Source organism: Scyliorhinus torazame, chromosome 3 (genome assembly GCF_047496885.1).
Source record: "Scyliorhinus torazame isolate Kashiwa2021f chromosome 3, sScyTor2.1, whole genome shotgun sequence".
Lineage (NCBI taxonomy): Eukaryota > Metazoa > Chordata > Chondrichthyes > Carcharhiniformes > Scyliorhinidae > Scyliorhinus > Scyliorhinus torazame.
Window position 1 is genome coordinate 22,722,585 of NC_092709.1, and position 24,983 is coordinate 22,747,567.

The window sequence follows — 24,983 nt, forward strand, 5'->3', positions numbered from 1 at the left end:
TATCCCCCCTCCCCCATATCCCGCCTCCCCCATATCCCCCTCCCCCATATCCCCCCTCCCCCATATCCCCCTCCCCCATATCCCCCCTCCCCCATATCCCCCCTCCCCATATCCCCCCTCCCCCATATCCCCCATATCCCCCCTCCCCCATATCCCCCCTCCCCCATATCCCCCCTCCCCCATTTCCCCCATATCCCCAAGTGAATCCAGCCCTAACCTTAACCTCTGCAATGCACGCGCAACCGATGGCGTGCATTCATGTACCTGCCTAACACTGTTGCCTTTACCCCTGCCACCCCCCCCCCCGCCCCACAGGAGAAGCGCGCACACAACAATAGGGAGCATGTGAGGACTGGAGGAGGGCCCGCTGATGAGAGGCCACTGACCGTACACGAGGAAAGGGCCCTGGAACTGGCAGGCGGACCTGAGGACCGGGAGGTTGCTGATGCAGAGGTCGGGGCCCCACGAGCAAGTGAGCCACCAACAGCCCGTCCCCATATCCCCCCTCCCCTATATCCCCCTCCCCCGTATCACCTGATCACTGCCTGATGTCTAACCATGCATGCTTCATTGTGTATCGCAGGACCAAACGTCCAGGCACCCATCCCCGCAGATGCAGACCGCCCGCAGGATGCCCCTCGGAGACCACAGGAGACGGAGAGACCCGCACCCTCCAGCATGCGACGCCCGCAGGATGCCCCTCGGAGACCACGGGAGACGGAGAGACCCGCACCCTCCAGCATGCGACGCCCGCAGGATGCCCCTCGGAGACCACAGGAGACGGAGAGACCCGCACCCTCCAGCATGCGACGCCCGCAGGATGCCCCTCGGAGACCACGGGAGACGGAGAGACCCGCACTCTCCAGCATGCGACGCCCGCAGGATGCCCCTCGGAGACCACAGGAGACGGAGAGACCCGCACCCTCCAGCATGCGACGCCCGCAGGATGCCCCTCGCACACCACGGGAGACGGAGAGACCTGGAGCAACAGGGAGACGACACCCCCGTCACGTGCGGGAGCGACCACCCAGCGATGAGGGGGGCAGCCACAGGCCCCCGTCACATCCGAGCCAGGACACCACTACCCAGGACACCACTATCCAGGACACCCCTACCCGGGACACCACTACCCAGGACACCCCTACCCGGGACAGCACTACCCGGGACAGCACTACCCGGGACAGCACTACCCAGGACACCCCTACCCGGGAAGACAAAATACCGGACAGTGACTCAGAGTGGATGGGTGGAGACGAACCCCCACCCCAAAGTGCCATGGACTCAGAGTGGGACGAAGAGCACGACACAACGCCACTGCTGTCACCAACACCCTCCACCATCGCAGAAACACTCACCACGGTTGGGCACTTTAGTGATGAGGCGTCTGGTACACTCACTGGTGCGCACAATACAGCCGTCCCGGTACAGCAGGTGGAGGTAGGAGCAGCAGAGGGACCGGGCGGTCGGAGGGCAGCCCAGGCCAAGCGAACATCTGCCGCCCAGATGGATCCCGGGTTCCTGCAGTTACCACATCCACACATAGATCCGATGCAACCACCGACACGGAGACGAGCGAATAGGGTGACGGGTGGCTTGCGGCGGCTGCGGTCGCAGGTGGAGGAGTCCACCCGCGTCCAGGAGCTGGGAGTGGTCCCGGTCATGCGTGCCACCCAGGCTGACACCGCACGGGTGGCGTCCGCGGTGGAGGCAATGGGTGCGACGGTGTCAGACATGGGGAACGGTTTGCGAGGCCTGGGGCCTTCCGTGCAGGCGGCGTCTGTGGCCCAGGAAATGGCTGCCCTCTCACAGGAGGCCATGAGCCAGTGCCAGCGCCAGATGGCAGAGGCGCTCAACGCCATAGCCCAGTCTCAGCAGGCCATGGCCCAGTCTCAGCAGGCCATGGCCCAGTCTCAGCAGGCCATAGCCCAGTCTCTGCAGGCCATGGCCCAGTCTCTGCAGGCCATGGCCCAGTCTCAGCAGGCCATCGCTGAGGGCATCGGCGCCAGTGGCCATGTGCGAGCTGGCGTCGCACTGTCGCAGACAGGGTTCGACAACCCCCTGGGCTCCATGGCTGCAAACCTGCAGACCCCTGTCGATACCAGCACGGGCCTCCAGGACTGGCAGCGTCAGATGTCGGGGGCGCGTCGGATGGCCAGTCCGTTCGCATCCCCCACCCATGTAGAGGCCGGGGGCCATCGGGAACCCCGAGGGAGGAGGAGGTGGTGTGGTCCGTCCCGGCTCCCTCTGTAGGGGAGGTCCCGGTACACCGCGACACCTCGGACTCCCCCCCTTCCGTCCCAGGTGCATCGGATGGGCAACGGGCAGGACAGGCTGGCAGCTCGCCATCCCAGTCGCCCGGGCCGCAGCCTGGCCCATCTAGGCCAGGACGCCTCAGGAAACGGCCGCCAAAGGGATCCGGTGTCAGAGGGCGGGAATCACAGGAGTCCACCTCCAGTTCTGCTGTACCGTCTGGGGAACCACGTAGACGTAGTCAAAGGGCCCGTAAGGCCAAACAATTAGACACTGAGTAAGTTGGCACGGGTGCAGGGCACAGATGAGTTTTAGGGGCTAGGGCACGTGCATGAACTCCTTTGGTTATTAAAGTCAATGTTACACCTACCGAAGCTGCCTTTGTGCTCTGTCCAAAGTGTGCGGGCGTGTCATGTACGTTGAGCGCAAGTGTGTGTGTGACGGGTGGTCTTACCTCAGCCCCAGGTGAGTCTGCCCCCTTCCCCCTGGGCCGCCATCAACATCCCCCGGGCAGAGGACGGGACCGTGCGCTGCAGTGTCACAGCCGCATGCAGGGATGGTCCGGGTGGACGGTGGTACTGTGGCCATGGGTCAGACATAGTCCAACGATGTAGAGCCAGGAGCTCATCGGAGCCGGGTTGTCATCATCCTCCATGGCCTGCGATAGACACGCATCCACCCGCAACTGGGTGAGCCCGGCCCGTTGTGCCGCCGGTGGATCGGCAATTGGGGGTGGGGGGGTGGTGTGCATGCGGGTGGGGTGTGTGGGGTTGGGGAGGGGGGTGAGGGTGCTGGGTGGGTGGATGGGTGGGGGGTGTGGGTGGTCGGCTGTTGTCATGGTGTGCGGTCTGTGGCCATACTACCCGATTCCCACGCCCATCTAGTCAGTGAAGCGGGCGTCTATCAGTCTGTCCCGTGCCCGCTGGGCCAGCCGGTAACGGTGGACAGCCACCCGCCTGTGTCTACCCCGTCTGCCCTGACCATTGCCCCCATCCCCCTCATCTGGGGAGGACTGGGCCTCTTCCTGCTGCTCCTCCACTCCGCCCTCCTCTGCCTGCGGCACATCGCCCCTCTGCTGGGCTATGTTGTGCAGGACGCAGCACACCACAATGATGCGGCCGACCCTATCTGACCGATACTGGAGGGCGCCCCCAGAGAGGTCCAGGCACCTGAAACGCATCTTCAGCACGCCAAAGCACCTCTCGATCACTCCCCTTGTCGCTACATGGGCATCATTGTAGCGGTTCTCCGCCTCATTGCGTGGCCTCCGTATAGGCGTCATCAGCCACGATCGCAATGGGTAGCCCCTGTCGCCCAGCAACCAGCCCCTCAGCCGGGGATGGCGTCCCTCGTACATGCCGGGGATGGATGACCGCGACAACACGAATGAGTCGTGTACACTGCCTGGGTGACGGGCGCAGACGTGCAGGATCATCATGCGGTGGTCGCAGACCACCTGTACGTTCATTGAATAGGTCCCCTTCCTATTAGTGAACACGGCCCTGTACTCTGCAGGTGGCCGCACGGCGACGTGCATCCCATCGATCGCGCCCTGGACCATGGGGAACCCGGCAACGGCAGAGAAGCCCACGGCCCGGGCATCTTGGCTGGCCCGGTCCACGGGGAAGCGGATGTAGCGGTGCGCCATGGCATAAAGGGCATCTGTCACTGCCCGGATGCACCGATGCACCGATGTCTGCGATATGCCGGACAGGTCCCCACTCGGTGCCTGGAATGACCCCGTTGCATAAAAGTTCAGGGCCACCATAACCTTGACGGACACGGGGAGAGGGTGTCCCCCGCCAGTGCCACGCGGTGACAGGTGTGCCAGCAGGTGGCAGATATGTGCCACGGTTTCCCGGCTCATCCGGAGTCTCCTCCTGCATTCCCGGTCCGTGAGGTCCTGGTATGACTGCCGGGGCCGGTACACACGGGGCGCCCTCGGGTGCCTCCGTTGCCGTGGGGCCACGACGTCCTCCTCCCCCTCCTCGTCCTGTCGGTCAGGTGTCCCTCCAGCCTGGGCGGCTGCCGCCTGCCCCTCTGCGGCAGCCTGCGCCGCCTCTCTGGCACGCTCCTCCTCCTCCTCCTCCTCATCCAGGGCAACATAGACATGAGCGGCTGCCACCACGGCGGCCAACATCGCTGGATGGTCTGAAAACATGACAGCCTGGTGGGGGGGGAGGGGAACGACGACATGTCATCATTGCCCATATCCCCTCCTCCCCCCAGCCAGGTGGCATGGACCGCATGGGTCCAACTGTTGGAGGCTGGCACCTGGCCAGGTGGACCAACTCATTTGCCCTCCCATCACCCACCCCGGCACGGACCCCCTCCCCAACCCCCAACCTCCACCCCAGCACGGACCCCCCCCCAACCTCCACCCCGGCACGGACCCCCTCCCCAACCTCCACCCCAGCACGGACCCCCCCCGAACCTCCACCCCAGCACGGACCCCCCCCCCAACCTCCACCCCGGCACGGACCCCCTCCCCAACCTCCACCCCAGCACGGACCCCCCCCCCAACCTCCACCCCGGCACGGACCCCCTCCCCAACCTCCACCCCAGCACGGACCCCCCCCCAACCTCCAGCCCGGTTCGGACCCCCTCCCCAACCTCCACCCCGGCACGGACCCCCTCCCCAACCTCCACCCCAGCACGGACCCCCCCATCAACCTCCACCCCGGCACGGACCCCCTCCCCAACCTCCACCCCAGCACGGACCCCCCCCCAACCTCCACCCCGGCACGGACCCCCTCACCAACCTCCACCCCGGCACGGACCCCCTCCCCAACCCCCAACCTCCACCCCAGCACGGACCCCCCCCAACCTCCACCCCGGCACCGACCCCCTCCCCAACCTCCACCCCAGCACGGACCCCCCCCCCAACCTCCACCCCGGCACGGACCCCCTCCCCAACCCCCAACCTCCACCCCAGCACGGACCCCCCCCAACCTCCACCCCGGCACGGACCCCCTCCCCAACCTCCACCCCAGCACGGACCCCTCCCCCAACCTCCACCCCGGCACGGACCCCCTCCCCAACCCCCAACCTCCACCCCAGCACGGACCCCCCCCCAACCTCCACCCCGGCACGGACCCCCTCCCCAACCCCCAACCTCCACCCCAGCACGGACCCCCCCCCAACCTCCACCCCGGCACGGACCCCCTCCCCAACCCCCAACCTCCGCCCCAGCACGGACCCCCCCCCAACCTCCACCCCGGCACGGACCCCCTCCACAACCCCCAACCTCCACCCCGGCACGGACCCCCTCCTGGCACTCCCCCGGAGCACAGCCTACTCTAACCACCCACCCCCCCCCCCCCCCCCGCCGCACACACACACAAGCCGAGACACACCTCTCCTCACGCAATCAGTCTGCGGCCACGCCATTTCCTGCCCAGAGCCAACCCCCCAGGCCGTCACTCACCTCCTCGCTGGTCGGCGTGAGCCTGGAGCACCGGGTCACGCCGATGAAAAGGAGGTTTGATTCACGTCGACGTGAACGGTCATCACGTCGACGGGACTTCGGCCCATCCGGAAGGGAGAATATCGGCAGGCCGAAAATCGGCTGCCTTGCACAGACCCGTGACATTCTCCGCGGCAGCGGCGCCATTAACGCCCCGCCGACTTTTCTCCCTTCGGAGACTTCGGCGGGGGCGGGGGCGGGATTCACGGCGGCCAACGGCCATTCTCCGACCCGGCGGGGGGTCGGAGAATGACGCCCTTGTTTCGTGACGGCACTGAAATGCTCAACAAGTTATTGAACAGTCGTTGCATTCATATAGTTGAATAGCAACCTGCAGTGAGCTTTATTTCCTTTGGCGAGGGTCACGGGGGGCAGGAAGGATTTGAGACCCCAATCAGATCATCCTTGACCTTATCGAGTGGTGGAGCAGTCTTAGGACAGAATTCCTACCGGGCAGAGGAGGCCATTGGGCCCATCGAGCCTGCACCGATCCTTTGAAAGAGCACCCGTCCCAGGCCCACACCCCCGCCCTATCCTCAGAACCTCACCTAATCTGCATATCTTTGGACTGTGGGAGGAAACCGGAGCCCCCGGAGGAAACCCAAACGGACACAAGGAGAAAGTGCAAACTCCACACTGTCACCCGAGGCCGGAATTGAACCTGGGTCTCTGGCGCTGTGAGGCAACAGTGCTAACCACTGTGCTGCCAGTCTTGATGGGTCCAAATGGCCGTTTCCTGCTCCTAAATCCTGTGTACCTACGTTGTGAGTCTGCTTGGTTCCTCCCTATAAATAGGTGTTTGGTTCCCCTTATGAATGAAATGAAAATCGCTTATTGTAACAAGTAGGCTTCAAATGAAGTGACTGTGAAAAGCCCCTAGTTGCCACATTCCGGCGCTTGTTCGGGGAGGCTGTTACGGGAATCGAACCGTGCTGCTGGCCTGCTTTCAAAGCCAGCGATTTAGCCCTGTGCTAAACAGCCCCTGGCTGAGCTCTTGATGAGCTCATCTATTGATGAGCTCTAAAGTTAAACCTATGGTTTGACTTGCTTGCAATCCGATTCCCAAGTATTACTCAGAGTAAGGGGTCCTCTGAAGAAGATGCTGCCACTCTCTAGGAGTATGCCAATCTACCTCAATTACCTGTGGTCTATAGAAAGGGTTTGAAATGAACCCTGCCCACTGTGGTAGGCTATATTAGGGGTCTCGCGGTACCTAGGTGGGATGTACCTTATACTGTAGTATGAGTGGTAGAACCTGCCTGCTGGTTCCGCCCAGCAGGCGGAGTATAAGAGTCTGTGTTTCACCCACAGCAGTCATTCTGTACCGGAGCTGCTGGAGTAACTACTTGTTCATCAAAGCCTTCAATTGGACTACAATCTCGCTTCAGTAGTGATTGATCGTGCATCACCCACAAATCTTTAATCTAACAAAAACTCAAATTAAAGGTATGGAAATTCAGCCATCATTTCCACACACTTGCCGATCCCCTTGCTTCACACATGATAAAGATGTGACACATCGAGTAGATAATTGTGAAACATTTGAATTTCAGCACTTGCTTACAAGGTTACAGGTCAGCTGCAAACGTGTTGGGAGAGCCGCCTCACACTTAGATGGATGAGCTACCAAAGTGCACAGATAATGCCATAAAACATCAATTCTCTCTGGTTTTCGAAGACATCTACCAAGGTCACACTGGAATAGTCTGAGCAACTGGGCCAGGAGTGCCTATCTATATCCTTCTCGATCCGTTAAATCCAGCACAATGCTTGGTTATTTTCAATATGTCTATTGGAGTGTCTGCTGGTGATTCGAGATAATGAGCAATTGCAAACGGCCCCAACAGCAGCCTGTGGGAAACGTCCATTGCTTAACACGCATTTTGCTGAGGCTGAACAAGACATCCAGGCTGGCAAACAATGTTCTGACAATGACTACATCTCCAAGGGGGTCTGACAACTTGTCTCCTTATTCAGTAATGAAACACTCGCTGGAGAAAACCTAATATTTCAGCTCCTTTGTGAGTCACTACATGCAATATCCTGAAAATGCATCTGGCAGCAAGCCAGGCCTGAATCAAATATTTCAAGAGGGAACCTTATTAACAACAGAACCAGATGCTGGTTATTTAATCTTTGATAGGTGTATAAAGGAAGGCCGCAGAAATCGAACGCTGACAGTAACCCAAGATAATTTAGGATGGGGTGCAGTGCGTTATTTGAATAGTATTGAGTTCAGTTTTGAGTAGAAAATGATTTATATTTGAATTCGTTGTCAGGGTTGAGATGTGAAACTGTGCCCTCAGGTTAATCAAATATGTTCCAAAGTAAGAGATCTCAAAAACATCTACAAATTAAAACTTCATCAGATATAAACCTGGAGGCTTTGTTTGGAGCTGGCTGGTCGTTGTCCTTGGATTGACGGTTTGTATCATTGGAGAAGGTGAGATCTTTCTTTTAAAAACTTTTACAAGATCTTTGATTTGATTTCTTGTCACAGGTAGCGAAATGAAGTGAAAGACATTTTTCTGAGGCCAAGGGAACGTACACAGTACGTAGAAAGTAGACAAGAAGAATAATCAACAGAGAACATTGACAAATGATACATCGACAAACGGTGATTGGTTACGGTGCGGAACAAAGGGCCAAACAAAGCAAATACATGAGCACGGGTAGCATAGGGCGTCGTGAATAGTGTTCTTACAGGGAACAGATCAGTCTGAGGGGGAGTCGTTGAGGAGTCTTGTAGCTCTGGGGAAGAAGCGGTTCCTATGTCTGGATGTGCGAGTCTTCAGACTTCTGTACCTTCTGCCTGATGAAAGGATCTGGAAGAAGGCAATGCCTGGGTGGGAGGGGTCTCTGATAATGCTGTCTGCCTTCCTGAGGCAGCGGGAGGTGTATACAGTGTGGGGGTGACAAGCTTGTGTGATGCGTTGGGCTGAGTTCACCACACTCTACAGTTTCTTGCGACCTTGGACTGAGCAGTTGCCATACCAGGCTGTGATGCAGATTTCGGGTCAGTTTCTCCGTTTGAGAGACTAAGGGGTGAAATCTCTGCCTCTCCAGCCCCATGAGTCTCTGCGGGACGGCGTCGCTGGCAGTGGGATTCTCCATTCCCACCGTCGGCCAATGGGATATTTCCCTTTGGGCCACCCCACACCGCTGGGAATGCGGACGCTGGGACTGAATTGCGTGAGGTTCCCGTTCCACTGTCAGAAAGACCAAGGAACTGATCAACAACTTCAGGAGGTGTAGCACAACACACCCCAGTCTGCACCAATGGCTCCAAAGTGGAGGTGGTCGATAGCTTTAAGTTCTTGGGGGTCACCATCACCAACAGTCTGTCCTGGTCCACTCACGTTGATGCAAATGTCAAGAAAGCTCAACAACGTCTCTACTTCCTATGGAAGGTAAAGAAATTTGGCATGTCTGCATCGACTCTCACAAACCTCTACAGATGTGTCATAGAGAGCACCCTATCCGGCTGCATCACAGCCTGGTATGGCAACTGCTCGGTCCAAGATTGCAAGAAACTGCAGCGTGTGGTGAACTCAGTCCACCGCATCACACGAGCTTGCCACCCGCACATTGATTCTGTCTACACCTCCCGCTGCCTCAGTAAGGCAGACAGCATTATCAGAGACCCCTCCCACCCAGGCATTGCCTTCTTCCAGACCCTTCCATCAGGCAGAAGGTGCAGAAGCCTGAAGACCCGCACATCTAGACGTAGGAACCGCTTCTTCCCCATAGCTACAAGGCTCCTCAGCGACTCCCCCTCTGACTGATCTGTTCCCTGTAAGAACACTATTCACGACGCCCTATGCTGCTCTTGCTCATGTACTGCTTTGTTTGGCCTCTTGTTCCGCACTGTAACCAATCACTGTTTGTCAATGTACTCTGTTGATTATTCTTTTTGTCTACTATGTATATACTGTGTACATTTCCTCGGCCTGAGAAGCCATGGCCACGTAAACCCTCTCAGATACATGCAATAGATCCATGGCACTATTGCAGAGAGCTGCCTTGGTTCTGCCAGGGTTACTCAGCTCCTTACCTCATTACAGCCTTGGTCCAAACATTACCGAAAGAGCAGAACTCAAGAGGTGAGGGGACAGTGACTGCCCTTGATATCATGGTAGCATTTGACCGAACGTGGCATCAAGGAGCCTGAGCAATACTGGGAATCAGGGGCAAAAGTCTGCACTGGTTGGAGTCATATCTAGCACAAAGGAAGGTGGTTGTGGTCGTTGGAACTCAAACATCTCAGTGCTGGGACATCGCTGCAGGAGTTCCTCAGGCCCAACCATCTCTAGTTGCTCCATCAATAACCTTCCCTCTCAGGTCAGAAGTGGGGATATTTACTGATGATTGCACAAAGTTCAGCACCATTTGTATCTCCTCGGATACTGAAGCAGTCCATGTCCATGTTCAGAGAGACTTGGATAACATTCAGGCTTGGGCTGAGAAGTGCAAATACCAGTCATGTCATGCAAGTGCCAGGCAATGGCCATCTCCATAAGACCATAAGATATAGGAGCAGAATTAGGCCACTCGGCCCATCGAGTCGGCTCCGCCATTCAATCATGGCTGATATTTTTTTCATCCCCATCCTCCTGCCTTCTCGCCATAACCCCTGATCCTCTTATTAATCAAGAACCTATCTATCTCTGACTTAAAGACACTCAGTGATTTGCCCTCCACAGCCTTCAGTGGCAAAGAGTTCCACAGACTCACCACCCTCTGAAGCAATTCCTCCTCATCTCTGTTTTGAAGGATTGTCCCTTTAGTCTGAGATTGTATTCTTACCAATAAAAGAAAATCTAACCATTGCCTCTTGACATTCAATGGCATTACCATCTCAGAATCCCCTAGTATCAACATCCTGGGAGTTATCATTGACCCGAAACTGAACGAGTGCAGCCATATATGCAGCTATGTGGCTACAAGAGCAGGTCAGAGGCTAGAATTCTATATCAAATAAGAAGTGTTTAGAAGTGCACTTGCAATGCCAAAGCATACACGGCTATGGGCCAAGTGCTGCAAAATGGGATTAGAATACTTAGGTGGTTGTTTTTGACCAGCATGGCGCGATGGACCTTTAACATCCACTCTCTAAGTAGGCTTACATTAACACTGCAATGAAGTTACTGTGAAAATCCCCCAGTCGCCACATTCCGGCGCCTGTTCGGGTACACAGAGGGAGAATTCAGAGTATCCAATTCACCTAACAAGCCCGTCTTTTGGGACTTGTGGGAGGAAACCGGAGCGCCCGAAGGAAACCCACGGAGACACGGAGATAACGTGCAGACTCCGCACAGACAGTGGCCCAAGCTGGGAATCGAACCCGGGTCCCCGGTGCTGTGAAGCAGCAGTGCTACCGTGCCACCCTTTTCTAATCCTACACTGTTGCTTGCTCCCTATATCCCATATGATCCCAATATCTCATCTAAACTGAGCCCATTGTTCCATTCGCTTCCCATAATCTGTTACCATCCATGTTGCAAAAAAATCTTTATCTGGCCTCGTCTTCATTCTTTCTGTAATTGGTCTTATCTGTGCCCTCTCTTACCATCTCACTGATTTAGGGAAGCAATCTGTCACTATCTTATAACCCTCTTGAAAATCTGTAAAAGGCCATTCCTTGAGTGTATGTGTTGAACGAGTGATAATTGCTCTTGGTCCCATCACATGAGCTTTTGATTAGTTCAATACTCTCTGACACAGGTGTAGGCACAAGCTGAATATATTTAACTATTCTAAGAACCCAGTTAGCCTCTATCCTTCTTCAAATGATGCAAAATCCAGGGAAGAGGGTTGGGTAAATAAATGGGTGCTACATTTCTGTGGGAGTTCTTCCACTTGTTTGCAGTAACCTTGGCTGATGGGTTGCAAATATCCTTGAAGAACTGTGTAAATGGTTTTCATGGATTTTCCGCTCTTACTACGAGTTTTCATTGGATGAACAACAAGGTTCTGATGGAAATTCACCCCCACGACTCGCAAGAATCCCGTGATGTGATTATTTACATAATTAAGCGCCTTTGTGACTATGTACTGCATTGGAAATTTTGGGTAGGTTTTACATGCACCAGTCTCACACAGAGTGAGCATTTTATCCAAAAATGGTGGCCACGCAGTTTTCGTCCATTAAACTCAAAGATTGATACACCTGTGGTTTGTTGCTTGTGAGATCCCACCTCTGGCATGGAGTATTGGTGCATTTCACCCTGCTGTGTGTGCTTGGTGTGTGTGCTCTTTTCTAGATTCCAATAGAATTTCATATATATTATATCGACATACATATATATATATTGCTAAAAAAGGAGACATTGCCAAAGATATTCATTTTCGATTGGGCAGCACTTACTGAACAATCTTGAGTGTGTCAACAACCGATTTAAGATAATCAGTCAACATTATAACGTGGCTCATTTACGCTTCCTACAAGTGATACACATTCATAGACAGGGACCCGTTCCCTGCAAACAAAAGGAATAAGCCTTGAATTATTGAATTACCCAGGAGCTTGAGGAGCCTGTAGTTCCCCTTTGCTTTCTCCTTGGCAATGTCTCAGTCAATCAGAGTCAATTTTCTCCTATAGTAGAAATTGTTGCAATCGTTTGAAATTTGATATTCTTGCATTTGTCCTGATGCGTGGAAGAGAAAATGCTTCTGCATTCTCTCTGTTCAGCAATATTCAGGTTCTATACTACCAAACAAATATATATATTTAGGTAAGGTGAAGCGAGTATGCAATTTCCATTTCGATTTTGCCGCAGAGAGAGTGAATGAGCAAATTGATACTGGAGCAAATATTGTCAGTGGTAATTTCTTGGGCAGTCTGTAGAACTCCCAAAAGATTGGAGTAGAACTGTGCAGTCAGGCTTGCGATGTAGTTATCAGGATTGCAATGATTTGGGGATTTCTCAAGCATCTCCACCGCACTGAAATGCTTGATCCACAAGGTGAATTCAGAGAGTCAGGCGGTCTCCAAACAAAGCAACAGTTTGCAATTATATACCACCTTTCACAACATCGAGACACTTCAGAGCCAATAAAATACTTCTTGTCATGTCGTCACTGTTGTAATGTTGAAAACACTGCCAGATCTTAAAAACAATAATGGAATAAATAGCTAGATACACAGATACGTAGAACATACAGCGCAGAAGGAGGCCATTCGGCCCATCGAGTCTGCACCGACCCACTTAAGCCCTCACTTCCACCCTATCCCCGTAACCCAATAACCCCTCCTGACCTTTTTGGACACTCAGGGCAATTTAGCATGTGCAATCCACCTAACCTGCACATCTTTGTACTGTGGGAGGAAACCGGAGCACCCGGAGGAAACCCACGCAGACACGGGGAGAACGTGCAGACTCCGCACAGACAGTGACCCAAGCCGGGAATCGAACCTGGGACCCTGGGCGCTGTGAAGCCACAGTGCTATCCACGTGTGCTACCGTGCTGCCCGAATAATCCACTCCAGGTGCTAGATTCTCCGTTTTCGGGGCTATGTCCCCACGCCATTGTGAAAACTGTGGTCTTTTACTCCCCGAGTACGCAGCTTTTCGGGGGGGGGGGGGGGCGGAGAATAGTGGAACCAGCGCCGGTCCCGATTTTGTGCAGGAAAACGGATTCTCCGCCCCGTCGCCAAACACGATTTCAGCATCGGGGTGCGGAGAATCCAGCCCCAGGTTTTGGTTGAGGGATAAATATTGGCCTGGACTCTTGGGGGGCTCTCTTGTTTGCCATCAAACAGTGCCCTGGGATTTTTTACAGCTACCTGAGAGGGCAGAAGCGGACCCAATGGACCATCTCATCCAAAAGATGGCACCTCTCACAGTGCAGCACCCATTCAGATAAAGGTAAGGTCTCCATTAGGGCAGCCATTAGGGCAGCATGGTCGCACAAGTGGCTAGCACTGTGGCTTCACAGCGCCAGGGTCCCATTCGATTCCCCGCTGGGTCATTGTCTGTGCGGAGTCTACACGTTCTCCCCGTGTCTCCGTGGGTTTCCTCCGGGTGCTGCGGTTTCCTCCCACAGTCCAAAGATGTACAAGTTAGGTGGATTGGACATGATAAGTTGGCCTTAGTGACCAAAAAGGTTAGGAGGGTGGAAGTGAGGGCTTAAGTGGGTCGGTGAAGACTCGATGGGCCGAATGGCCTCCTTCTGCATTGTATGTTCTATAGTCCCAGATGACCATAGGCTAATCTCTTCTTTGAGGGGGAGAGCTAACTGCTGGTGATTTAATCTGAGGATCACCACATCTCAGGCAAGGGGAAAGCTTGAGAAGGCGGGGTCTTCATGAATAACCTCAGCCAGTACAGGAATTGAACCCTTGTTGCTGGCCTTGCTCTGTATCACAAAGCCAGCTGACCAGCTACTAACCAAACTGGCCCTATTCATGAAGGTCCCGCCTTCTCCACCTTGCCCTCTCCTGAGGTGTGGTGATCCTCAGGTTAAATCACCACCCGTCAGCTCTCCCCCCCAAAGGGGAAGGCAGCCTATGGTCATCTGGGACTTTTACAACTTTACCTTACCCATAGAAACATAGAAAATAGAAGCAGGAAGAGGCCATTCGGCCCTTCGAGACTGATCCGCCATTCATTATGATCATGGCTGTTCATCACGTTCAAAACCCTGACCCACTTTCCCCCCATAACCCCTTATCCCTTTAGCCTCAAGAGCTCTATCTAATTCCTTCTTGAAATTACACAATGTTTTGGCCTCAACTACTTTCCACGGCAGTGAATACCATGCGTGCACCACTCTCTGGGTGAAGAAATTTCTCCTCACCTCAATCCTAAAAGGTTTACCCCTTATCCTTAAACTATGACCCCTAGTTCTGGACTCCACAACCATCGTGAACATTCTTTCGGACATAAGTCATTATTTGAAGAAATGTCAATGTATTGATTTTTTTAAATCAATGAGAGATTTTTTTAAAAATAGTGATGTCATCAATCGACATATAACTTTAGTTTTAGGTCAGCATTGCTCCTGGGGCTTTTCCATGGTGTATACTCGGTAAGTTGCTATGTAAGAGGGAAGAGCAAAGGGTGGTGAGTGAGGGGGGGACGGGGGGGGGGGGGGGGGGGGGGATTTGCTGGCACAAAATGTCACTAAGTTGGCATTGAGGATATAAATGTCCATAGTGGTGGATAGAGGATCACAGGGTGGTAAAGCGGATATGAGGGCTATAAGGGGCTGCTAATGGGGGATAGGATGGCATAGGGTGTTTGAGGAGACATCTGGGGTGGGTGGGAAACATGAGTTGGCATGGATGGGGCATGGGGAGTATTTGAGGTGTGAGGAGGTGTGAGATTGATGGCTGGAGGGAGGTTTTGTGTTTTGTTCATTTGTAAAAAAAAAAATGCAACAAAGTGCCTTCTGCCTAGCCGGCCTCCGGACCTGCCAGCCTCGGTGCTGGTTCCGGGGGCAGCGGATTTTACTTCTAATCCAGCCTGCCATCCAGGGATGAGAATTCAAACTTCCAGGCCTGTTTTTCCCAATTCAGGTTGGCAGAGCTGGGAAAAGTCCCGTCTGTGCATTCATGATCTGGGAGCAAACATCTGGCCCTTTGTTGCTTTTTGTGGACCAAACTACCAAGGAAACAAGGAACTGAATTATCTTGAGGATGGATGGGCTCTATGCTTTAGCCAATCAGGGCAGCATGGTAGTACAAGTGATTAGCACTGTGGCTTCACAGCGCCAGGGTCCCCAGTACATGAAGGGATTTAAATGTTATCAGTAAGAATCTCCATTTTAAATATAGCCTGCAATAGACGCTTAGAACTTTATTTCATCTCCCGATGGCTCTTGAGGTCTGCCTATGGAGGATACTGTGTATGTTGGCATGGAGGGCGTGAAGGCAAAGGATGGTAGGTTGGGATCATGGGTTGACATGAGTTGGCACTAAGTTGGCATAGGCGCTATAATCGGCCATGGGTATGAGCAAGGCAAATCTGTTGGCATGGAGGGTATGAGATGCATTGGGGGTGGTAGAGGGGCAAGGAATGGCTTGGAGCATATGAGGCTCATGGGTGGGGAACATGAGGTGGCATGAGATGTAGCAGTGTGAGGTTTAAGAGAGAGGGTGCTATTTTTTTGTTTTATTGTAAGTGGGACAATGTCCTTGAGTGCTGAGGCGGGCCTTTTAGGCAGTTCACCTCCACGCCTGGCAGCCCTTCACTACAAACTCTATCTGCGGTTAGTGGGCCCAAATCCAGCTCCAGGAGGAAAATCTGAAGATTTGGCCACTTCCTCTCTCGTCAGCCATTTTTCAAACAACGGGTTTCGACTCTTCATAGAATGATACAGCTTTGAAGGCGGCCTTTTGGTCCATCATGTCTGTGCCAGCTCTTTGAAAGCTCTGTGCAATTAGCCCCGCTGCCCTTTTCCCTTAGCCCTGCAAAATGTTTCTTTCTCAAGTAAAAATCCAAGTTCCTTTTGTAGGTTCTTATTGAATCTGCTCTCGCCAGCCTTTCGGGCAGCGCATTTCAAGCACAGGAACTCATCACAAAAAGAAAGTTCATCCTCACCTCATCCTTTCAATCTTTTGCCAATTATATTAAAACTGCGCTCTCTGGTTACAAAAACAGAAAATACTGGACAATCCCATCAAGTCTGACAGCGAAGAAGAGAGCTGATGTTTCGAGTCTGGATGGCTCTTTGTCAAAGCTGTGCTCTCCAGTTGTGAACCACTCCCCACTGGAATCAGCCACGCCTCACTTAATTTAACAACATTTTCTATAATTATGAACAAATTTATTTAAGTCTCTCCTTAGCCATTTCTGTTCCAATAGGAATAATCCCAGATTTCTACTAGTTTCTGATTTGATGTGGGGCGGGGAGCTGGGGTCGGGGAGGGGGGAGTGGGGGCGGGATGAGAGGAACCCTTAAACTAACCCCTGGCCCTGGATGGTGCATGTGGACCCAATGTTCCCTCTCTGCCTATTGGTTTGTGGGTGGACGCCCCTGTTTCCAGGAGCATGCTGTTTAGCACAGGGCTAAATCGCTGGCTTTGAAAGCATACCAAGGTAGGCCAGCAGCACGGTTCAATTCCCGTACCAGCCTCCCCGAACAGGCGTAATGTGGCGACTCGGGGCTTTTCACAGTAACTTCATTGAAGCCTACTTGTGACAATAAGCGATTTTCATTTTCATTTCATGATGCCAGAGGGTGTTAAAATATGGGCGGTACGGTAGCATAGTGGTTAGCACTGTTGTTTCACAGCGCCAGTGACCCGGGTTCGATTCCTGGCTTGGGTCACCGTCTGTGCGGAGTCTGCACGTTCTCCCCGTGTTCCCTCCGGATGCTCCGGTTTCATAGAATTTTTTTTCATAGAATTTACAGCGCAGAAGGAGGCCATTCGGCCCATCGAGTCTGCACCGGCTCTTGGAAAGAGCACCTACCCAAGGTCAACACCTCCACCCTATCCCCATAACCCAGTAACCCCACCCAACACTAAGGGCAATTTTGGACACTAAGGGCAATTTATCATGGCCAATCCACCTAACCTGCACATCTTTGGACTGTGGGAGGAAACCGGAGCACCCGGAGGAAACCCACGCACACACGGGGAGGATGTGCAGACTCCGCACAGACAGTGACCCAAGCCGGAATCGAACCTGGGACCCTGGAGCTGTGAAGCAATCCACAATGCTACCGTGCTGCCCGATTCCTCTCACAAGTCCCGAAAGACGTGCTGTTAGGTGAATTGGACATTCTGAATTCTCCCTCTGTGTACCCGAACAGGCGCTAGGGGATTAGGGGATTTTCACAGTAACTTCATTGCAGTGTTAATGTAAGCCTAACTGTGACACTAATAAATATTATTATAAAGAAATGCCCCAAGTAGTACTTGTGGGTGCTGGCTTGAAACCCATGGGACAGATGCCCTCCCCCACCAAGCCCGCAAGCCGTGGTGCAACTGCCGGGATTGCATCCCATTGAACTTTTGAAGCATTAATCCTTTTGGCTTTTCCTCTGCTTTAACAGATAGGAAATCAGGAGTAGGCAATTTGGGCTCCGAAGCCTGTTCTCTCGTCATTCAGCCAGATTATGCCTGATCTCTATCTCAGTTTCCCTGACGTGCCTTTGCATGTGTTGCCTTCAAAGGTGGCTGATGTGCTAAACTGTCCTTGTCACCACCCCCCCAGGCAACGTGTTCAGCAATCTGCACCTTACAGGGGCGTTATCAAACAAAATCTGACGCACAGAACTCATGAGGCAGCCAATCATAGGCTTGGTGGCAAAGTGAGGTTACAGGGAGTGTCTGAGAGAAGGTAGTGAGGTGGGGAGCGAATTCCAGAGCCCAAGACAAAAGCAATTTCAGAATAATTAGAAATAAAGCGATAGTCACGTTCAAAACGTTGACCTGTTTTTCTCCCAGGCGCTGATTTCTCTGATGTGGGTTTCCAGCACATTTTCTCTTTATTTCACAATTTTCAGCCTGAATTAGTTTTCATTTTAACTTGACCAAAGCGCCCAGTAAATTCTGGCTTTGTTTTGACGCAGGCTGGTGTTTTCCGCGAGGCAGATTGACAGTTCGGTGATTTCACTTGGCCCTCGCTGACAGTCAGGAGAGACTTGGACCCCGCTCAACTTCAACTCCCAGAAAAAGGTGACTAATCAGAGTGAAATCACTGGCACTGCATCGCGACCAACCTCGCTGGTTTTCCCCCCGCTGTGAAATGTCGTAGGTCCAGCCCCTGTTTTCTGATGGAAAAGGAAATCGCCTTACCTTGATCCTTACTGTCGATTTCTCTCAGTAAAAGCTGGGAAAGTTGCGAGATGGACTGTGAAGTATCACTGGGATAGACATCCTGCAGAAGGAGTTGAAATGTTCCCTCGTTCAGTGGACTGGTGAAAGTCAATGTCTGGTACAACCCTGCACAAAGAAACATAATAAGAATTATAATCTTTACTGGTGCCACAAATGGGCTTCCATTCACACTGCAGTGAAGTTACTGTGAAAATCATAATGGTCGCGGGAGAGAGATCTGTTACGGCCCATTAAGAGGTCCACAACCAGGGGTTTGAACAATGCATCCTCTGGCCTCATTCATATTTATTTTGCATGTGGCCTCCACAAGTGGCTGGTGTATTTTACTGAGAATATCTGGGCTACCGGAGTTAAGGCCTGGAATGGGGTATTGGAGAGCCAATATTGGAGAGCCACCAGAGGGTGGGACCTTCCCGAAGACTGTGAAATCAGGTACTGGTGTGGCGAGAGAGGGAGACCTGCACTTCCCACCTCCTCAGCAATGCATAAAAACATGAAAAGATTATTATTCTTTTGTTGGCGACCACTGAGGATTCCCGAGCAGAGCAGGGCGTCCTTTTCCAAGGGGTCTAAGCCAGCTATTCAAGCGATCATTTACACATGCTGAGATCTAACATCCGTTTTAGTTGGCCGGCAGACAGGCGTGTAAAGCTGCCTTGATTATTATTATTCTGTAGTTTTATTATTCTGTATTTATTATTCTGTAGGGCAAGCTGTGTTTGGAGGCTGGATACTGCCTCTGAAATTAATCCTTAAAATGGATGCAATGACCAATGTCCACACCAACTTGTTTGACCATAGCAACTACAGTGTTCAATTGCTCTGGGCTGGATTCTCCGTCAGCAGGATCCCCCGTTTTGCCGGCAGTGCACTCACACTTGCAGATTTCATGACGGCGTAGGGGTGTCCTCAATGGGAAATCCCATTGGCCGGCAGTCAGGACGGAGGATCTCGCTGTCGCCGGAGGGTGCTCCGCACCAGAAAAAGGGGTGCTGTGTTATGGAGAATCTCACCCCCTATGTTTCGTTATGTGAGTCCGGTTACTGTTGATGCTCACTGTGCTTGGTTGGTTAAGTGTGGATGTGGGCTCAAGAGAAAAGTAAACAAACTGCGGAAAGAACTGGAAGTCAGAGCTGAAGCATGGAGGAGGCATTTTAAAGCGTTGCAAATAAAACCTGGTGGACACATGGGGTGGAATTTTCCAGCCCTTCCTACCAGTCGGATCTTCCAATCTGGCCGAAGTCGACTCTCACCACGAGTTCACCGGCAGAGGGACGGGAAAGCCATACAAAATGCCGTAGACTTCGGCAGGACCGGGAGAACCTGCTAGCATCCAATGACAAGCCACCTCCGCCTCGGGAAAACCTGCCATGAGGGGAGAGAAAAATTCTGGCCATGGAAATGACCGTCATCTCTGAGTAGGTCTGAGCAATAAAATAAAAAACAGCAACTAGCACTTTACTGATAAAAACATGGTTTAGAATCTCTTTGATGTGAGAAAAATCTTTAAAAGAGTGATCTTGTGGTTTGAAATACTGAAATGCAGCGGGCCCAAAACAATCAAGAAACAAATTTTCAGGAATCTACTTTTTTAAAAACTCAATTTCCTCTCTTCAAGAGAGGTGTTAAATCCCGAAGACAAAGGTCCTGAATGAAAACACGAAATAACCTCTTGCAATTGTACAGTGCCTCCCATGTCATTGAAATGATTGAGTTATGATCACAAAGAGACAGTTCCATTTTGATTCTCTTCCCACACCTAGTGGGGTACTAAGGCAGACTTTCAGCCGTTTCCATAGTAAGTAATTGTCAGAACAGGTCCCTCGTCTGTCGCCAGGGGCTTATAGCTTGATGGCCTTAACTGCACACCAAACGTGTCTGATCAGCAATCTCTCCCGCCCTTCCCGCCAGCCACTGGAGTGTTTGGAAGGATTTGCAGGTTGCCACTCAACTTGTTTGGCCGGGTTGTGAACGCACCTTCCTTGTCCATCACATCCTGGGGTGGGCCTCAAACCTGGAGACTCTGGTTCAGAGGCAGGGGTGCTACTCACTGCACCACAAGACCTCCACACAAAGGGATTAACAGCCAGATAATCTGTATTATTGAGATAATGGCTCAGGGATAATTGTTGGCTTGGATGCCAAGGGAATTCCCCACCCTTTTGTCCAATAGAACGAGCTTGCATTTACATATCACCTTTCACTACTCAAGGACACACCCCAAAGCACTTTACGGTCAATGAAGTACTTTTGAAGTAGCGTCAGTGCTGTCAGGCACAAATGGACCAGCTAAGTTGTGCACAGCAAGAGCTCACAACCAACAATGCGATAAATGACCAGTAAACTGCATTTTTTGAAAGTATTGGTTGAGGGTTCAGTCATGATATGCAGACATGCACAGAATGAGATACAAGCAGGCAGCTGATGAACACAGAGAACAGGACATAACCAATCAGCAGGCAGAACATTTGGGGGTGGTTTCCCACTATAAAAGGCACAAGGCACTCACACTACATCTCTTTCCACTGGGGACATCTACAGTGTGAGTCAGGGTGTATATATCACAAAACACCTACAGCACGTGGCTAAGAGCTAGTCTGGTTCAGTCAGACAGAGTAACCACACTTAGGTTAGCAGAGAGTCGAACTCACAGAGAATTGAGCTAACTGTGTGACAGGTTCAATAAATCAAATTAAACTAATTTGGATAGCACAATTGCTTCACAGCTCCAGGGTCCCAGGTTCTATTCCGGCTTGGTTCACTGTCTGTGCGGAGTCTGCACATCCTCCCCGTGTGTGCGTGGGTTTCCAGCGGGTGCTCCGGTTTCCTCCCACAGTCCAAAGATGTGCAGGTTAGGTGGATTGGCCATGATAAATTGCCCTTAGTGTCCAAAATTGCCCTTAGTGTTGGGTGGGGTTACTGAGTTATGGGGATAGGGTGGAGGTGTGGACCTTGGGTAGGGTGTTCTTTCCAAGAGCCGGTACAGACTCGCTGGGCCGAATGGCCTCCTTCTGCACTGTAAATTCTATGATAATCTATGATAACTTCAAGGTCTGGAGTATCTTTCAGTTAAAGCTGCATCCAGTTGTAGCCCACGTTATCTCAGTGTGCTTAACACGACAGGTTCAATATTATCACTGGGAGACCATTCTGCTCTTCTTCCAGTCATGGCATGGGATATTTTATGGCCACCGGAGAGGTCAGACTGGGCTTCGCTTTAACATTTAATCCAAAGGGCAGCACCTGCAACAGAGTCGCACTCCCTCAGCACGAGGGTGAGATGGTTACCACTGAGCCACGGCTAATAGTTCTATTGGATCTCATAAGTCCATTTAAATAGACAGACAGTGTCTTGTTTTAATGTTTCACTCAAAAGATTGTACCCGTGGCATTGCAGCACTCCATCAGTCCTGTGTCGATGTATCAACCCTAGATTATTGCTGTCTCAGAGGTAAGAGTGATGCAGCGGATCAAGCTATTGCCCAGATTAAAAGCATCAACATCCTGGTGTGGGGGTGGGGGCAATTTTGATCAGAAACTTAACCAGCTCAGCATTATAAATAATGTGACTACAAGAGCGGGTGGCTTCCGTGGTGGCTAATTCACCACCTGACTACGAAAAGCTTGTTCATCTCTTACGAGGTACACAGTCAGAAGGGTGATGGAATATTCTGCACTTGCCTGGATGAATGTCGCTCCAGCAACGCCGGCGGAGCTCTGATTAGAGCTGGCAGCACCGGGAACACACTCACTGTCATTAATTGGCAGGCATTCTGGAAGGCAACCGATTAGGACCCCCCCCCCCCCCCCCCCCCCCCCCCCCCCCTGCGGTAACCCCCCTGCCAGCAAGTGCAGGCTCAGGATCCCCGATTGTGTTCTGACACCGGAGTCCCAAAGCCCAAGGGAAAATCATTCCGCCCCTGATTTCAGGGTTGCTGGTCACAGTCAGCAGACTCCTGATTGTCACATGAACATATTTATTTCCAAATAGGCCACATGCTTGAGTTGGGCTTGGGCCTATGTGAGAATTGACAATGGTGTCCCTCTTTGGGGAGACCCATGGTGAGGGGGGTATGCAGCCATTGTGTCACAGCCAATGGGGACACCCATACAATGAGGCCTTTCTTTCAATTAAATTGAGAGGAAAATCACCAAGAGAGATTTAAGCTGCGAGGAAACTAAGAAAGCCGTCGTGTGTAGTTAATGAATGCGAAACGAGAAGCTCGGGCCAGAATGTTAAAGAAATACCTGTCCGTGGTCGAGCACAGTGTGTTTCATTTGTAATACAAGTTAAACTGCAACGTGATCCGAATGGATGAGCTATTCTCGATTCATTGTGTGGGAAGGGGAGAAAATGAGCTGAAGATCTGCGAATAGATGTAGCTAGGCAATGCAAAGTCCACTGTCACCATTAAAGCTATTTTAATACCACTTATTTTAAATAAGCGGAAATTTTACAGGAAAGCACACTTCAGCCACACTTTGCTTACAGTATAAGATCAGATATGTGGCACTTTCAGCGACAGCGATGCTCACAGTGCTCCCATTGCATGACATGAGTGATGGCATCTTTTGATTGCTGTGGCTGGCTTCCAACCTTTCCTTGGCATTTGTTAATCCAATTGATCACAGCGCGTCATCGCTTGCCTCTCATCCACCAGTTCAAAACATTCATCAGCAACGCACCTCATCTCAAGAGCTGCAGCCTTTGACTTTAGACAAGGAAAGGCATGCTGACATCGGCCGATCTGTGTAGCGGAGGTATCCGGCTTTGGTGGCCTTATCCTGCGTTGGCCACCTCAGCTGTTTGCCTTGCCACCAACAGCCAAATGGTAAGTTTTGGGAGAGGGACTGGGCAGCAATCGGGTGGTGGTGGGGGGGGGGGGGGGGGTGCAGATTGCAAGCATTGTGAGCTTGGGGTGCAAACTACTGATTCTAGCTCTAAGGAAATGCTGTTTTTAAAACACGTTTTTTGAAGTATCACTAGTTTTTGTTGGTCGCGGTCATGGGTTGGGCCCCATCGTTCACTTTAGAACCCCGACTGCAGCCAGCCTGTCCCCCTCAGTCAGAAGCAGTTTCTGCAAGGGGCCCAGTATACGTGTGAAGCCTTTTAGTTACACGTGGAAGGACTTAAAGCCTCTTTTAAAAGGCTACCAAATCTGCCTCCAAAGTTATCTATAACCAAACGTTAACACCCAAAGCACAAGCAGAGGTCAATTGCAGGATGTTGTACCTTGAAATTGTTCCTTTCTGCTCTCACTCAGAAAACAAACCCAAAATTGGGCCCAAACAGGGGCAATTTGTGCTCATACTAGCTTAATGGCCTGTACCTTCACCAGCAGATTGCCGCTCCAGAGGGAATTGCAAACCCCCTGTCTCGCCTGACCTTCCTCACTCAGGCCAGGTGAGACAGGAGCCGCAAAGTGCGCCACAGTTTCTGGACCGGAGGGGTGGGGTGGTGGTAATGTCTGCTGGTGGCAAGTCGGGCTAGGGTCTGACCTGAGTTGGGGTGGAGTGGGGTTGGACAGGTGGGGGGGGAGGGGGGGCCTCGACCAGACATTGGAGGTATATCCCTTGTCGGGATTGGGTCGGAGTCGTACCGGGTTTGTCCCTGCTTAAGGGCATGGGGTGTGTGTTCCGTGTCAGATCAAGCCAGGTTCAGACCGGGTCTGTGTGTGTGTGTGTGTGTGTGTGTGTGTATGTGTGTGACGGAGGGTGTCCTGTGGAGGCCTCAATCTGGGTCATTAAAATAGTTACTCAAAGTTAGATGTACTTTTATTTCAAGGTGGGGGGAGAAAGGGGGGGGGGGGTACTGACAAGAGTGTGGTTGGTGTGGCGCATTTGGGAAGAGATTGCTGAAGGTGGACGTCCGAGGGCTGGACTGGAGGGTCGTCAAGCCCCCCCCCCCCCCCCCCCCCCGCTGACCAGGCTGGTCACATGGAACATGAGGGGGTTGAATCGGCTGGTTAAACGGTCACGTGTGTTCACGCATCCAAGGAGTCTGAAGGAGGATGTGGCCTTTTGGCAGGAGACGCAGCTGAAGATAGGAGACCTGAGGAGGCTGAGAAAGGGGTGGGTGGGACTGGCGATCCATTCGGGGCTGGATATGAAGATGAGGGGTGCGGCAGTGTTGGCTAATAAGCGGGTAGCATTTGATGTGGGGAGTATTGTGGTCGATCTGGCGGGGAGGTATGTGTTGGTTAGTGGAAATTTGGAGGGGTGCCGTTGGTTCTGGTAAAGATCTATGCCCCAAATTGGGATGGTGTGGATTTTATAAGGCGGGTGTTAGGGAAGAGTCCTGACTTGGACTCGCGGGGGGTGGGGGGGCGGGGGGGGGTCGGTGTTTATGGAGTCGGTTGGTAGTACTTCTGTTTTTGTTTGTTTATATGAAAATGTCTTGAATAAAATATTTCTTAAAAAGAATATTTTTATTTCTTCTAACTCTTTCAGGGTAACTATCAGGGGAAAACTGGCAGA

At 52.3% G+C, this 24,983-nt stretch overlaps 1 protein-coding gene across 1 annotated transcript in view; it reads right to left on the reverse strand.

Moving 5' to 3' along the window:
• LOC140408343 (uncharacterized) overlaps window positions 1-24,983 on the reverse strand; it is a 191,197-nt gene that overhangs the window by 37,300 nt on the left and 128,914 nt on the right. The window contains exon 5 of the mRNA XM_072495406.1: window positions 18,465-18,611. Within this exon, the coding sequence (XP_072351507.1) occupies window positions 18,465-18,611 (147 nt within the window). The remainder of the gene's footprint in view (window positions 1-18,464; window positions 18,612-24,983) is intronic.